The 16327-nt window shown below is 42.7% G+C and overlaps 1 protein-coding gene across 3 annotated transcripts in view; it reads left to right on the plus strand.

Moving 5' to 3' along the window:
• LOC137639897 (beta-1,3-galactosyltransferase 6-like) overlaps positions 1 to 15907 on the plus strand; it is a 69163-nt gene extending 53256 nt beyond the window's left edge. For all 3 annotated transcript variants that reach the window (XM_068372166.1, XM_068372167.1, XM_068372168.1), the window contains exon 3: positions 11475 to 15907. In XM_068372166.1, coding sequence (XP_068228267.1) covers positions 11475 to 12535 — 1061 coding nt within the window. In that variant the 3' untranslated portion in view covers positions 12536 to 15907. The remainder of the gene's footprint in view (positions 1 to 11474) is intronic.
• The last annotated feature ends 420 nt before the right edge of the window (positions 15908 to 16327 follow it).

A 16327-nucleotide genomic window follows, 5' to 3' on the forward strand; every position in this document is an offset into this window, starting at 1 on the left:
GGAGGAAGCTGAGTTCCGGAGCGGATCAGAGAAGCCATCATATCCTTAATCTCTGTCATCGCCCCAGACTGATGTTGAAGTTGTTCTCTGACCAAATCTCTGACCAGTTCGATGGGGAAGAGATCGCCCCAGGGTACCTGAAAGCCACCCGTTGGTGGTGTCTTGGATTTGGTAGACTTAGACTTTTTAGGAGTCGTGGTTTTACGAGGAGCAATATGAATATCAGGAGCTGTCGAGGGTCCGGGGACCGGTGACGTTGATACTGGCAAAGCTGAAGACTTATAAGTGCGAAGTGGCTTCACATTGGGTCGTACAGGGACAGAGGGATCCCGAGGAGAAGCCTTAGAGTTATCAAAACCTAGAAAGGAAGAGGTAGAAGAGGGAGTAGGAGAGAAAAGGGTTTCCACCAACTCGGCACCACTTACCTGCTCGTCCCTGGGTTCTACGTTTATATCTAGATCTGCCACGTCCAGCGGTACGAGGGGTTCGTCCTCCGCGGAAATGGTGGCCCTGACTTCTTCAATTAAGGGGGCAGCAACTTCAGGAGAGACTGCAGCAGTAGTCGAGCCTGGGAAGAGACGGGAGGCCATGTCTCCATCGAGGAGATAGGGTGCGCCAGACGGGGCATTCCTGCCGAAGCCCGACACCCAAGGACGAAGAGTAGCCCTTGCTGACCGAAGAGAGTCATCATCGGCCTGAAAGATTTGTAGTGATTAGTGATGCAGGAGGGGGATTGCTCTCCAAAATATACCGTGTATGTCATATTAATGGCTAAATTAGTGTCTGCCAAAGAGAAATAAGGAACAAAAGGAAAACCCACTTACATCATCGTTCAGTAGAATTGAGGACAACTCGTAACAGAGCGAGCACAAATCCGGGAACCAGACCATATACTGGGCCTGTCCCGGTTCCCGGATAAAGGGGATGGCGCAGTGTGCATGGGACCTACAGAGGTCATGCCCAACGGGGTCGTTGAACGAGGCAGGGCATCCTTGGGCAGTACAACGGACCTTCTGTAAAAGAAAGGAGACATGAGTCTTGGTATTCCTTGAAACTCTGGTAAGGGGTTAAAAAACCCTATTAACAGACATTAGTTAAATGCAATATTGGTGCTTGAGGGAATTCAGTGAGAGCCGGAGCTCTATATTAAAACAATTAAATATAAAAGCACCAGCAATGGTAATGGGGCTGTATCATCTTAAAAGTGATAATAATGACATAAGAATAAATAATCTAAAGCAATCTGCCGACCTCTGAGGGTCGGGGAAGCAGTGACAGGCCCTTAAAATAAATATAAAACACAAGCCGTAGCTAAAGGCAAGGCTAATATAAGTGTGAAGTGTATGGGCGATCTCCGGTGAAGCCGGAGGGCGATGAGATGTCCTGAATAATTCAATTGTGGCTAATAATTCAATTGTGAAATTTATAAAACACAAGCCGTAGCTAAAGGCTAAGGCTAAGATAATAGTAAAGCGTATTGACGATCTCCGGTGAAGCCGGAGGGATATGAAAGGTCCTGAATAATTATATTGTGAATAATAACTCGATTGTAATAACAATGGCTATTGTGTGGATATGGCCGTGGCCTGAGACCGTAGTAAGGGCCACCGGAGGGTCGTATCTAAACAATATGAAGCCCGTCCCAGAAGGTTGTAAGTAAACAATATATATATAGCAATAGTTCTAAAGTCATTGAGAATCCCTCATGGCGGAGTAGAACTCAAGGCGGAGTGGAAAAATGTAAAGAACTACTCCCAAGCCGTAACGGGGAGAGGACGGAACTCGGACCTAATAAATAACGCTAACTATTGAAAAGTAACCAAAACTAAATAACTCGTAAGTTATCATACACCCGTAGGGGGAGAGGTGAGGGAGGGAGAACCCGTTGAACGCACAAAACGGAAAACGGGAAATCCGCTCACCCACCTGAGATAAGAAAGAAAACGAGAGAAAGGGGTAACTCGTGACTGCGAACAGAAAACGGGAACCCCAAGCTCTCGCTCCCTTGGACACAAAATCAGGACTAATAAGCACACAACACTATTATAAACGTATGAAAATAAAATTGTAACATCAAGATAAGACTACGAACGAAGAATAGCGTCTGCTAAAACCGAAATTAAATGGAAAAGTCGAGTGACGGGTACTAAACAATAATAAAGCTAGAATGCTAAACTTGTTCGTAGACTGGACTTGCTAGCAAAAAGTACTATGGGAATAATAACGATAATAATAATGACGGTTCAAAAGGCATAAAGCCAGGGACTTAACCAAGAACCTAAGTGACAGAGTACTAAACGGGCAGACTAAGATGAACTCCCCAAGACAAGAGAACAAACAATGGCCGCCGCGGACGGGAATGATAAAACAGACTATACTGGATATAAGACAAAAGCCCGTTACTACAAAAAGCTGTCAAAACAAACTATGGTACTTAACATTGGAATGGGTGAAGAAGGAGCTTCGGTCATGACGAAATAAATCCACGAGTGTGAAAATACGCCGAGAGCACAACAAATTACACACAATTGTAGCAGTCCGAAAAGAAGGATGTTGTTCAGATGGCGCTCGCGTCGGGCGTGGGTGGCGTGGCTCTGGTAGATTAGCTGGGGCCTCTGTATCGGCCCATCCCTTTGACGAAGGAATTAACTAAATGGAAGACAGCCTGTGAATAGTGGCTTTCACGCGCCTTTGCTTTATACAAGACACCCACAAGGTGCTCACGCGAGGGTAGTAACCTCTGCATTCCATGCTTTTATCTTTCTCTGGTATAATTGGAAGATTTTATCAGAAAAGTGTATTAGAAGGACCCCTTTTCACCGGCCGCCACAGGTCGACCCAGAAAACTTATTTTTGGGGCAGACTTTACTATTAAAGGCTAAAACAGGGAATTCAATGTGACAAATTCCAAAGAAATGTTGTCTCCCTTACTCTAGGGCCAGTGTATCAACGTGCAAAGCGTGGACTCGGTTTACAGTGTAGGGGAGACCTCACAAGTTCAGGCTCGTTTGAACCTACCACAGCACCTCAGTAGTTGAAAATTGTGTGCTATGAATGATGTCATGCAAGGCATCCCAGAAAGGAACCATCGCTCCAGTTCTTGCCAGCGTACCTGCATCAAAACAAACCCTCAACCTCCATTCAGTTTTTTGTCGTCAAACTACACAATACATCTTGTGCGATCATCACTTCAAGAAAGTTATTAAGATCAGGACTGTACCCATAATCAGTTTTTCTTTTTTGCTTATCGATATAATCTTGTGTGGCTAGCGCCAGTACAGTAGTGCCTCACAAAACTAAATTAATTCATTCTGGAGTAGCTTTCGTAAAGTGATTTTTTCGTGTTGAGTCACATTTCACATGCAAATTGCCTAATTCGTTCAAAACACACATTAAATCTCATTATAAAGGTACAGTAAAACCACAATGAAATACTCTACAGCCAAATACATTTGAACCATTCAATATACTGTACCTAAACTAAATGTTAATACCTGTAAATTAAGTAGTTATTACAACATAATGTAATAATAAATGGAAAATAATACAATATATACACTACAATACTGTACTATTATAGTTACCCCTATTATACACTACAGCTACATTTTCTGTCTGAACCCATTTTCTTCAACTCTGTGATGGGTGACTATTTTATTCTCGGCCTGGCTGGCAAATCTCTTCGTGAAGTGAAACATTTTTCGTAAAGTGAGTCATAAAAATATTCGCATCTTGTTTCGTAGCTTGAAAATTTCGTAACCAGAGTCTTTCATGAAGAGAGGTATGACTGTATTTGAGTAATTATGGTGGTGTGTTTCTTGCCCTCCAAACATTTGTTGATGTTGTAAGGACATCGTCTTACCCTCCGTGTTTCCTCCCCCTGAACTCTCTTCTGTATATTGTAACTTTATTCTTTAATCCACATAGTGGATTTTTGTACAACAATGTTGCGCTCTTTGAGAGCTTTATATCCATGTATAATATTTTATGTTTCATTAGGCTACCGCCTTGATATTTTATATATATATTTGAATCAAAACAGAAATGATTTTGGCAGTTGGAAAGGTTTCCCTCCCGGGCTACTTATCCTTCCGCACTCTGTAACATAGTGACCGTTGCATGTTTTAAATTGTCGGTCTTTCTCTGCTCGTCTTGTTGTCCTCACAACTGGTGACCCCGGAGATGTTGCAAACACATAGCAGTTTTGGCTTGCCATTAACGGACTAATTACGGCTGCGTTTCCTTCGTATCTCCTTTTGCCATTAAAGTTTAATGACGTCTTTTGGCTTTATCCCACTTAGTTTCGTGAGGCAGCAACAATGGGTATATCTGACGTAACCAGCTCACGCCTTTGGCCCGATGCATCAACTGACCATGACGATGCCGCCCAGCCCATCGTGCCAAGCAACCACTCAGCTGCGCCCAAGTCAAGCTGCCACCATTCTCACAACACAACACCGCCTCCTGGTTTCTGAGGGCGGACGTACTCTTCGGGGTGGCCAAGCTAAACGACACCTGCGCCAAAGCTGACATCGTCCTGACCTCCATCCCTGAGGAGGTATTTGACAAGATCTCCCTATGGCTCGACGTCCACACCGGTCAGGTATCCTACGACGACCTACGAACCAAACTAATCAATAGATACTCGCTTTCCGTCTCGGCAAGGGCACATAAGCTCCTTGATCTCAGCAATAGATCTATGGACGACACCTCTCCCGTAGAAACATGGGATGAACTGGTTGGACTTCTCATGCTGCCAGAAACTGACACCAATGGACGATGACAAGAGCTATCTCGCGAAATATTCCTCCGACGCCTCCCACAGGACGTGAGAGCCCAGCTCACTGACACCAACACCCTTCCGATGAACGACCTCCCATTAAGGGAACAAAAATTATACGAAGCCTCCAAGGCCTCCCACCTTGGCGCATCATCCTCCTTCAGCTGCTCATCCCTCGACTCTGCGGCACCCTCTGCTGACGACAATGAAATCTTCTCCCTGATGAAGAAGAAACCTCCTCAGCTTATGCAGCAGAACCATAGACCGAACCCGACTTGGTGTTTCTACCACCAGCAGTGTGGGGGCAATGCAATGAAGTGCAGGGCCCCCTGCAAGTTCCCGAAGAAATTTTGACGCCAAACACTGCCGACATCAACTGTAACTGCAGTAGAAGATCACGGCAAGATCGGATTCTTCCTCGACGTCGTATTCAACCGTAGGCTTATAGTCGATACCGGCTGTATGCAATCAACATTCCATCCCTCACAGGCCGACCTAAACCGGGCGCCTAGCAGTGACGCCCCCTCGCTCATCGCCGCCAACGAATCTCCCAAACGGTGTATAGGACTAGGGTGCTTAAAATGTCAATCAGCCGATTTTACTCTTGGCCCTTCGCCATCGCTATCGTCAGACACCCTCTCCTCGGCGTTGACTTCCTAGCTCACCTTGGCCTCTTCGTCGACGTTGCTGGGAAATGCCTCATCGACACCGGGACATGCCGACCCTGCCCTCTACGAGCTGGTCCGGGTATCACACCAATCTCCACCGTTGTAGCGCAGCCCTACGCCGCTCTTCTTCAGGAGTTCCCGACGTTTTCAAGCCGGAACTTCGACAGTCGCCGGGATCCCCCTCCAAGCACGGGGTCTACCACCACATAATCACAACGGGACCTCCCACACACGCCAAGTTTCGCCGCCTCCCGCTGCAGAAGCTGAAAGATGCCAAACAGACCTTCGAAGACATGGAACGGATGGGCATGTGCAAGAAGGCGTCCAGCCCTTGGGCATCTCCGCTCCACATGGGAAAGAAACCGGGTGGTACATGGAGGCCCTGAGGTGACTACCGGCGCCTTAACCTGATCACAATGCCAGACCACTACCCCCTGCCGAATATGCAAGACCTCACTAGCGCCCTTCATGGGGCAAATATTTTTACTAAGATGGAACTGCTCAAATCATACTTTCAAGTTCCTGTCCTGGAGGACGTGCCTAAGACCGCCATCATAACGCCGTTCGGCTCCTACACCCTCTCATACTCAACCTTCGGCCTACGCAACGCAGGGGCCACCTTTCAACGACTGATGGATAGCATCTTCGGGGACTGCCATTCTGCATCTGCTACGTGGACGACATCTTAATCTACTCCAGGACGAAAGAGGAACACTGGAAACACGTCCGCGCCGTGCTGAAACGCCTTCAGGAGAACGGTTTGATTGTGTGTTTCGACCTGTGCACATTCGGCGCTGAGAGGGTGGACTTCCTCGGACATCAAATATCCACTGCGGGCGTGAAGCCCACATCGACCAAAGTGGATGCCGTGAAAACCTTCCCAACCTCAACGACCATCCGGCACCTTCAGGAGGTTTTGGGGATGGTAAACTACTACCGTTGCTTCATCCCCAACATTGCTCACATCCTGACTCCCCTCAACGACATCCTGAAGGGAAAAGCCAAGAAGCTCGTTTGGTGTCCGCTACAGCAACGCGCCATTGACAGGACGAAGGGAGCCCTTGCCGATGCCACCACCCTGGGGTACCATGACTACAGTGGCTCCCTGAAATTGACCACTGACGCCAGCAACGTCGCTTGCGGTGCTATCCTCGAACAGATCGTCAACGGTTACCCACAGCCCTTGGCCTTCTTCAGCAAGAAACTCAAACCCGCTGAAACCAGGTACAGCATGTTCGACAGGGAGCTCCTCGCCGTCCGCCACTTCAGATACATGCTTGAAGAAATGCCGTTCACCATCGCAACAGACCACCAGCCCCTGATCCATGCTTTCACGAAGTCTTCAGACGCATGGTCCTCTCGCCAACAACGACACTTGGCAGCTATCACAGAATTCGGCTGCACTATCAGCTACGTACCGGGTAAGAAGAACCCCGTCGCCGACGCTCTCTCCAGGATCGAGATCGACGCGGTCCACCTGGGGATCGACTACGCAAACCTCGCCGTAGAACAGCAGAACGACCCAGAGCCCCAAGACTGTCGTACGACAGCATCAACGCCACGAATGAAGGACATTCCCCTCGGACCGGCCGGGGAAACCATCCTCTGCGACACCAGCACGGGCTGCCCGCGGCCATGGATTCCCGCCTCCTGCAGAAGGAATATCTTCGACGTCATCCACGGAATATCACACCCCTCGGGTCACACTACAGCCCGCCTTTTATCCGAAAAATTGATCTGGCTAGGAATCAAGAAAGACGCCCGTGAGCGGGCGAGAACCTGCATTAACTGCCAGACGAGTAAGGTTAACCGCCATACCGAGTCGGGGGTCGGTGATTTTCCCCAACCCAAGAGACGATTTGGACACATCCACGTGGACGTCATGGGACCTCTTCCGCCTTTAGGTTCTGCAACATACCTCCTGACGATCGTTGACCGCTCTACTAGATGGTTAGAAGCAACTCCGATGTCCGAAGCAACCACCTACGCCTGCGCCGAAGCTCTCCTGTCAAGTAAGATCAGCCACTTTGGTGTCCCTGACGATATCCCGACGGACCGAGGTTCCGCTTTCTTATCAGAGATCTGGCTTTCTCTAGCAAACCTGATGGGAACGACACTCCACAGCACTATGGCATACAACCCTGCAGCGAACGGCATGGTCGAGAGAGCTCATTGCACACTCAAGGCAGCCCTGATGGTGAGATGTACGGAAGAACATTGGAAAGCGCAACTCCCGTGGGTCCTCCTTGGCCTTCGCACCGCTCCCAGGGCAGACGGTGAACCTTATGGCGAGGCACTTAGTCCCTGGCGAATTCTTCCCTGCAACTACCGACGACACCAAGTTGGATCACCTGTGAGAAATCGCCAGGAAATTCAGACCATGCCTGAAAACATAACGAGGACAGGACGAGACACTTCACTCCCAAGAACCTGGACAACTGCGAGTCTTCATCCGGGTCGATGCTTACCGCCAACCCCTGACAAGACCTTATCGCGGCCCTTACGAGGTTTTCAGAAGAACAGCCAAATCTTTCCTCCTGAACATCCACGGACAAGAAGATTGGGTGACGATCGTCCGATTAAAACCAGCATACATCGAAAGCAACGAGAAGATCACTGCGGGTCCTGGTAGACCCAGGATTCCTCCTCAGAACAAGTCATCAATTGGATGGGAGAAAACCACGAAATGACGGAGGAAAACAATTCCTCAAAACCTTAGCAACCTTCCCCTGCGTTCAAGCACCAGAGGGGAATTACGTCGCCCTCCACGATACAATGATTAATCGTATCAATCATCTACGATGCCCGCTGTCCGGGGGGGAAGTACTTGTAAGGACATCGTCTTATCAGCCGTGTTTCCTCCCCCTTAACTTTTCTGTCTAGTGTAACTTTATTCTTTATTCCGCACAGTTTATTTTTGTACAACAATGCTGTGCTCTTTGAGAGCTTTATATCCATGTATAATATTGTATATTTTATTAGGCTACGGCCTTGATATTTTATATTTATATTTGAATCAAAACACAATTGATTGTGGCGGGTGGAAAGGTTTCCCTCCCGGGCTACTTATCCGTCCGCACTCTGTAATATATTGACCGTTGCATGTTCAATAAATTCAGTATCTCTCTGCTCGTCTTGTTGTCATCACAACGTGTTTTCTAAATTTCATAAGTATTTTACTCTCTTTTACAATATGTCCTTAATAACATGAAGGGGGGATTTTGACTGCCAGCACCATTATGGTAACTTCATTAATTATCAACAAGGTGCAATTAATGCATTGTTATAAATGCAAATGAGTTTAACTAAGGGTATCTATACTGTGGTTAAGCTAGCATAACTTCATCGCAGGCTGTCTACCCAGTTAAGAGTGAATATTATAGTTGATTGTATTGTAGTTAGTTTCTGGCTCTGTTGGTGAATCCTGACCGAGTGCTCATTAGCCTATCAATTGTAACCCTGGTAAGGTATGTTTTGAGGCAGGATTAGTCTGCTTATTCAGCCATATCACAGCAGTTCTTTAAAACCTATTTGTTCCAACACGGAGATGTTATCACGATGCGACCAGAAAACTTACTGGAGGTCGAGACCTGAGCGAGCACGCTCTCTGACCCCGGGTTGCCTCATGGCGCGTATCACTCCGCCAGAGGTTCCCCCGCATAGAAAACGGAGGTAGGGTAAACTACACAAAATACTGGTTGGTTGGGAGGAGATCCCAGATACTCTTAAGAAAGTAGTTCGAGGTAAGTACTGTTAGGAAAAATACAAATTACTTAAAATTTGTGATTTTTTCCAGTACAAATACAAACCTTTACATCAGATAGATAACAGCACAGCTGGAGAATACAGCAGTTGAAATTTTATAACAAGGTGTAGGTAGTTGGTTGGTGGTTACTAGCTGGGAGTGGGGAAACTCCCCCACCCCCTGCTTGCTCACTGAGGGGTCACTTTGATAGCAGCCATCAGTGGAGACAGACTTTCTTTCACTGATTGGAGACTGGCAGATTTTAAAGATTTTTTTTCAATGTTTTTCTTCAGCACTCTTAGACTTTGTTCCCAGTATGGTGCTATAGCATCTTGGGACTTTATCCTTTAGTTTTAGATATGTTCAAGGATAATATGTCTCCTACAATTTGATTGGTTGGCCAAAGGGAACGAAGGAGACTCACCTTTGCTGCTTTTGAGTTAGACTTCCCTGAACTCGAAGGAACAAGCTCCTTCCCGAAGGAATTCTGTAACAACAAAACACTCATGTTCCTATTTAACAACACATGCTGATACTGTAGTGTACAGTATACTATTGTAAAATATGTACAGTACTATCACTAATGTACAGCTTGTAATTAGCTAAGGTGACACTCTTGTGATCACTATTTTTGGCAGGTAGATTTGCACCATTCAAACTCACCTTACACACAGCCAATATCTACATTGTTACTGTAAAGTACAGTATTTTGTAATCTGAAGATCTCTGTAACCTGGCCTACCTCTGACTGCAGGTAATAACCATTACCCTTTTGTAGCCTGAAATAATATATATTTATGTCTACGTTCTCCCTGCGAGGGGGAGTCGGGCAATGTATAGGTCAAGTGAGAGAAGTGTAGCCACTCCAATATCCCTACCTTGTCAAGTCACAGTGCTTAAGTTTCCACACATTACCACGATTGTCCAGGCCATCAGCTGTAGCTTTTTAAACCAAGAGTTCATTGAGTTGTGAAGGTGACCCCTCTCATGCTCGCACAAGCTCAGTCGTACCCCATGTTAAGTTCCTAGCCAGTTGGGTTTGTGACTTCCACCCACCTAAGGGTGAGTCTCCATAGTAAAGAGTGAAAGGTTTGTATATAGGAACAAATGACCAATTTAGAAGTAATTTGTATTTTACCTAGCCAAACAAACCTTGAGCTCTTTACTCATACTTGACCTGCCATTACCTTCCCCCTAGAAAGTCCAACCTGCAATAAAAAGTTTATTAAGATACCTGGTGAGTGTTTGAGTGGAGGGCTGGTCTACCCCCTATTATCTAGCGGTGGGTTGTTGACCTCACTTAAAACCTTTATGGCTAGTTTCCAGCTACTCCAGAACCATATATCCATAATAAAGAGCTCAGGTTCATATAGTTAGGAAAAATACAAATTACTTCCTAATTTGTCCTTTTTAGTGCCCAAGGCTTTGGAAGAATCAAAACCGATATTAGATGTATCTAACCTCGACAAGTTTGTTGTAATAGAGACAAGCTTTTCATTTCTTTCATCTATCCAAAGGAACAAATAGGTATACTTCTCAGACCTGTTCAATTCTTGCATCCTTGTTGCCATTCTTCCATACCCAAGAAAGTTCCTCAAGTTTGTGTCTTTGAGTAAGACTTGCCAATTCTCACCCTGTGCATCAGTCTAACCACAACTCGAAATATTCACCAGAATCATGGTTCCAGTTGCAAAATCTCTTCACCAGTGGGGTACATATTCTAGTCCTGTCATATCTAGACTACTAGTTAATCTTTGCAGATTTCCTGCCAGTGATCTGGAGGACCAAGGGGCTTATTTTAAATCTAGTGTACTAAATAACTTGGGAATCCTCATAAAGCTGAGGAAGTTCCAACTTATAGATTCAATAGTCTATTTGTGGATGAAGATACTGTTCATTTTCATGTTTCTCCAACAGAGGGGGGAGTTGACTTCTTCGCCTTTCTCAAGGAGTTTGGGGCTGCTCAACCTATCCCCAGCAAATGTTTGAGCATTTAATTCCTACCCAGTATTATACTGTATATACAGCCTTCCACTTCCCCACAGTGGCTTGGAAGCAAAGTGAGATGGACTTGTAAACAAATGCTAATCAAGCTATAACAAGCAGTAAGTGGCAAATACTCGGCTTAGTCTAGCCTGAAATCCATACTTGAAGCATGTTGCGAATGAATACTGTCCATTATTGGGTAAGTATTGAAATAATTGATTTTATTTTGAAAAAAAAAATCTATCACTGCTTTATTTAAGAAAATCTTATTCACATCTAATTTCTTCCTTTTCAGAATTTTTAATAAATATGATGCGCCGAGCTTCTGGTTTCTCAGTGTGCAGGAGACCTTTGCGAAGTTTGCTTTATGTGGTTTCCTGCATTGGAGCCTTCATGTGTGGAAGTTTGATGACACTTATGTCCGTTGACCCAATGTCTTGTGATATTCATCGATGCACTGAAAAGATAAAGCGAACTGATGTTGAGGACACCAACAGCTGGCTTGGTATGTGGGGTCAAAATGTGAAAGGCCCAGAGAAGCATGTTTTTCTTGTAATTGTAATTTTATCTGCACCAAATAATGTTGAGCATAGAGATGTTATTCGGCAAACTTGGCTGAGTGAAGAAAAGTCAGATACCCTTCATTTATTTGTTGTAGGAACTGAAAGTTTAAATGAAAGCATTAATACCACAATTCAATCAGAACAGAAGCGCTTTGGAGATATGATGTTACTAACAAATGTTATTGATTCATATGAAGCTTTAACTAGGAAGCTGTTAGCTGCATTTGTATATGTTCATTATAATGTTAAGTTTAGATTTTTTATGAAATGTGATGACGATACATTTGTGCAAATACCACAACTGCATCGAGAGTTAAAAAGTGTGCCCTACAAGCAGCGCTTATATTGGGGATTTTTTGATGGCCGTGCAACTCCAAAAAAGAAGGGGCCATGGAAAGAAGCAGAATGGGTCTTATGCGATAGATATTTACCTTATGCTTTAGGTGGAGGCTATGTTTTGTCTTCTGATGTTGTGACATTTATAGCTACAAATTCCAAGTATTTGAAACTTTATAAGAATGAAGATGTTTCTTTAGGTACATGGGTAGCCCCACTTGACTTGCATCGAGTGCATGATCCAAGGTTTGATACAGAATACAAATCCCGAGGTTGCAACAATGATTATCTAGTCACACACAAGCAGAGCACATTACACATGCGAGAAAAATTTACATCCCTCAAATCCACGAGCTTACTTTGCCGTGAACAATTTCAAGTACGAAAGTCGTACAATTATAATTGGAATGTGCCTCCATCACAGTGCTGCGTTCGCAATGACAGCTCTCTGCCATGAAGAATTTGCTATACATCTGTCATATGCAATATGATGCTTAGTTTTGTTATGTAAATTCATCAGAAGGTTTCACATTTTATAGGTAACTCTATAGCCTTTAGCCTTTTTATCAAGAATTTTTTTCTTGTCGCAGTTTTATCGATGTTTTGTACTTCTGTTTAATGCAGTACTGTATATCAAATTTTAAGAGTTCAGAGTTACTTATAACTAGAGTGTTGTACGTATGGTGTTTTTTATTACTGACTAAAGCTGCTTAAAGGATGGAAACTATTAAGCATAAATACAGGTAGTCAAATGTGGTGATGTATGCTTCATCTCAATTTTTCCAATTGAGAGAGCTCTGGTCAAGAAGGCATTATCTTTTAGACATCTGAAGTCAAATTTAGCCTTACTGTTTTGGCCCAATAGGGCTGGTATCATCTGTTTTTTTCTCTCAATGAATCTATACAAAGATCTTCCAACATTGCACAATCTCCTGTGATAGGTTTTTTCATTCCAGTTCACCATTTCCTACAGATACGGAATCTCCATGCTTGGAGGTCACGTACAGATACCTTCAGTTGTAAAGGTATTAGAGGGCATGATTTCCAAACCCTAAATGTGTGTTGGTGAAAATGTACTCTGTAAAGTAGCTTATTTTCTGTGATTGGTTTGATTGGAGGTACCTCTCGCTACTTTCCATTTCGGTTTTAATTTTAGGAAGTTTTATTCAATTTATGGAAGGAGAAAGTTTTTGTCATATCCCACTGTTAATGACTATATTTACATAGTTCTGCACCAAGTAATATACACGAAACAATAAGACTTCATGAAGTCTTGGTTTGAAATTGTTTCATGATCATTGTAAGTATATCAACTTTTTAGAGCCTCTTAAAGGAACTGCGTTAACTCCTGAAGCTAACCTCCCTTAGAAACTTATTCAGATTGTATTTGTATCATCAAGCCAAAGATTTAATAACTTAAGCACTTATTTTTGGTAATCGTCAAGTCATCCTGGTTGTTGTTATGCTGTATAACTTAAAATCAGTCAGTGCTATTTTATGTGATGCATCAATTTTGCTGGATATCTTTTGCTCCTACTTATGATGTAATAAATTCATAGTAAAGAAGACACCAGGATCTTTAGGTATTCATGCTGTAGGTAACATTATAGAAAAGGACAGGGAGGACCTCTCCTTACCACAAGTACCTGAAAAGAACAAGATTTATAGATGCAACAGTTTCAAATATTTTTTTGGTAGTTGGTGGAAGTGATTTCAAGAGCTTAAATATTAGTATCGGGTCACAGTTTATTGCTATCTGTGCTTTTAAAATGCAGTATGTGTCTATTAATCAAGCAGTTAATGAGGATAGCTAGAGATGCTAGTCGAAATTTTCACTTTTTTCAGCAGATATCATTTTTAACTATAGCAGAGTACAAGGAAGCTTTCTGTGTAGGGTTATTAGTTGTAGGAAAGGTAATAAGGTAGTAACTGTCATCATTATCGTTTGATCCCCATACATCTTTTATCTTGAAGACATACAATACAAGCCAGCATCTGGCTTTATTGTTACACAATTGATGGTTAGTAAACCCAGTGCTTGTGGTGCCTCATACAAGCTGAGGAGTTGCTTAGGTCAAGAACTACTTAAGATTCAGATATACTGCATGAGAATTAAAGTAACAATAATCCTAAACTTATTATAAATCCAAATTGTTACATATGTTTTTGAAATGCTGATAGTGCTAAAGAATTAAAGCAATCTATAAGCTAGATAGACTGCACCTCTTTCATTATGCCTAGTTAAAATAATTTTTCTCCAAACTGGTTATTTGAAGAAGATTAAAAATAACAGGCTAGTTGTGGATCACAAAAATTATTGAAAATCTATTTTTCTTATTTTAGATAATCACAAAATTAGGAAAATACAAAACATTTTGCCACCTTATTCTTGATTAGATCCATCTTTGCAAGTTTTCATGTATAATTTTTGGTAAACATGAACAGAAGTACAGTACAGTATATGATTTTTTTCTTTCAAGTTAAAGAATATTTTAATCTAGTGCCAAGAATGTGCCAAGTATATAATAGGGTCATGCACAGTAAGGAATCATTAATATTTTTCCCAAGTTAGCTTCCATCTTTTAGAAATGTTGACCTTTTCCTTGTACTATATGACCTAGCATATTGAAATTAATTTAATAAAACTCTTCTGATGTTCATATTGCTTTTACTCGAAGCTCTGTCAACATCTACCCGAAAATGAAAGTTTCCCATTCTCCTTGCAGAATGTCTCTCCCTCTGGGAACCACCACACCATCTGGCAGATGATAACTACAGTACTAACTAGTCGATGATAAAACATATTAACCTCCTACTTTTCAGCTTCTTGTTGACTGGTATCTAAATAAGACGCCTTTATTTCGCCCTGCGATTCAAATTAAATTTTAGCAGTTTTTAACTAATAAATCGCAGTGCTATTTAAATTTATTCCTATGTGGCATACAAACCCACGTCCTTTAATTAGTGGATAGTGTTTCAACGCAAGCTGGATTTGTTCGTTAAAGTTGATTAACGAGTGGTTATCCAATTATGTAGGGAACTAGGTGAGGAGCACCGCCCCCTTTCCAGTCAGATAGTCTTCAGTCTTGTTTTGACCGCTGTTATGAACAGATGTACCGCATGGTAACTCAATTGATTTCTTTCTTTTTGTAGGAAGTGATTGTTATTGGTTGTGATGGAATGGAAGCATGAAGTTTAGGTTTTCCCAGGGGGAAAGGAGGGCACTGCAACCAATTTATGGCTAAACCAGCTGTTGATCTTCACTCCCTCTGTGCCTCTTGTAGAGGGCATGATTGTTCACAGTCATTTCCTTGTAACAAGTGTAGATGGTGGCCTATGATGTAGTAGCAGGCATATGCCCTGAAGGGGAAGAAATGTGCAGTTGACTGTGACCGTCACGAAGACATAGGGTCTCTCGTCTTCTTCCACCTTACCTCTACTGTAAAGAAAATTAAGGCAGTATTTGTTCTTAACAAAAAATAATTATAACTGTCACTTCGGTCTTGAAGTGAGCTAATTAACCTTCAATAAATAATTTTGGCCAGATATATAAAGATTTAAATTTCCTGTAAAATAGTGAAATATTGAATTGAGAAAGGAGGCAAAGTATTTAGAACGAAAAGTTCATTCCATTTTATAAGGAAAAATTAAATGAAAAATTAAAACTACCTGGTATATACAGAAATATTTGAAATAAATTAATATAAAATCTTAAAATTAGAATTTTTATACACCTCCCTAGATCAAAGTTTTTGGACATTCTGGGGTGTTAAACCAGCCAGCTTGGTTGTAGGGACTTCCTCCCTCCTTAGAATATCTCCTATTAAAGGATGAGGGTTTGTATACATGTGAAAACAAATCACAATTTTTGAAACTATTCACAAGTTTTAAAGTGATTTGTGTTTTTCCTAACTATACATTCTTGGTAGCAACTCAGTTGCAGCATTCTTTGCCAGTAAATCTTCCTTCTCATTTCCAGACACACCTTTGTGTGCCAGAAATCAGCAAAATCGAACTGTTATACCTCTTAGGCCAATAATGAGAAGCCACTCTTAAGATCTTTAAAACTAAAGGGTTACTAAGATTAAAAACTTCTGAAGCTTGTAGGAGACTTTTTGCATCACTAAAAATGGTAATGTTATTTTTCAATTGGGGTTAGTATGCCATATAGTTTGGCAGTAAATATAGAAGACACTAAAGGAAGTGCACCCCTACAATTAAAAGCATTACTACATACTCCAAATCCAAT

The sequence above is a fragment of the Palaemon carinicauda genome, chromosome 4 (genome assembly GCF_036898095.1).
Source record: "Palaemon carinicauda isolate YSFRI2023 chromosome 4, ASM3689809v2, whole genome shotgun sequence".
NCBI classification, from domain to species: Eukaryota; Metazoa; Arthropoda; class Malacostraca; order Decapoda; family Palaemonidae; genus Palaemon; species Palaemon carinicauda.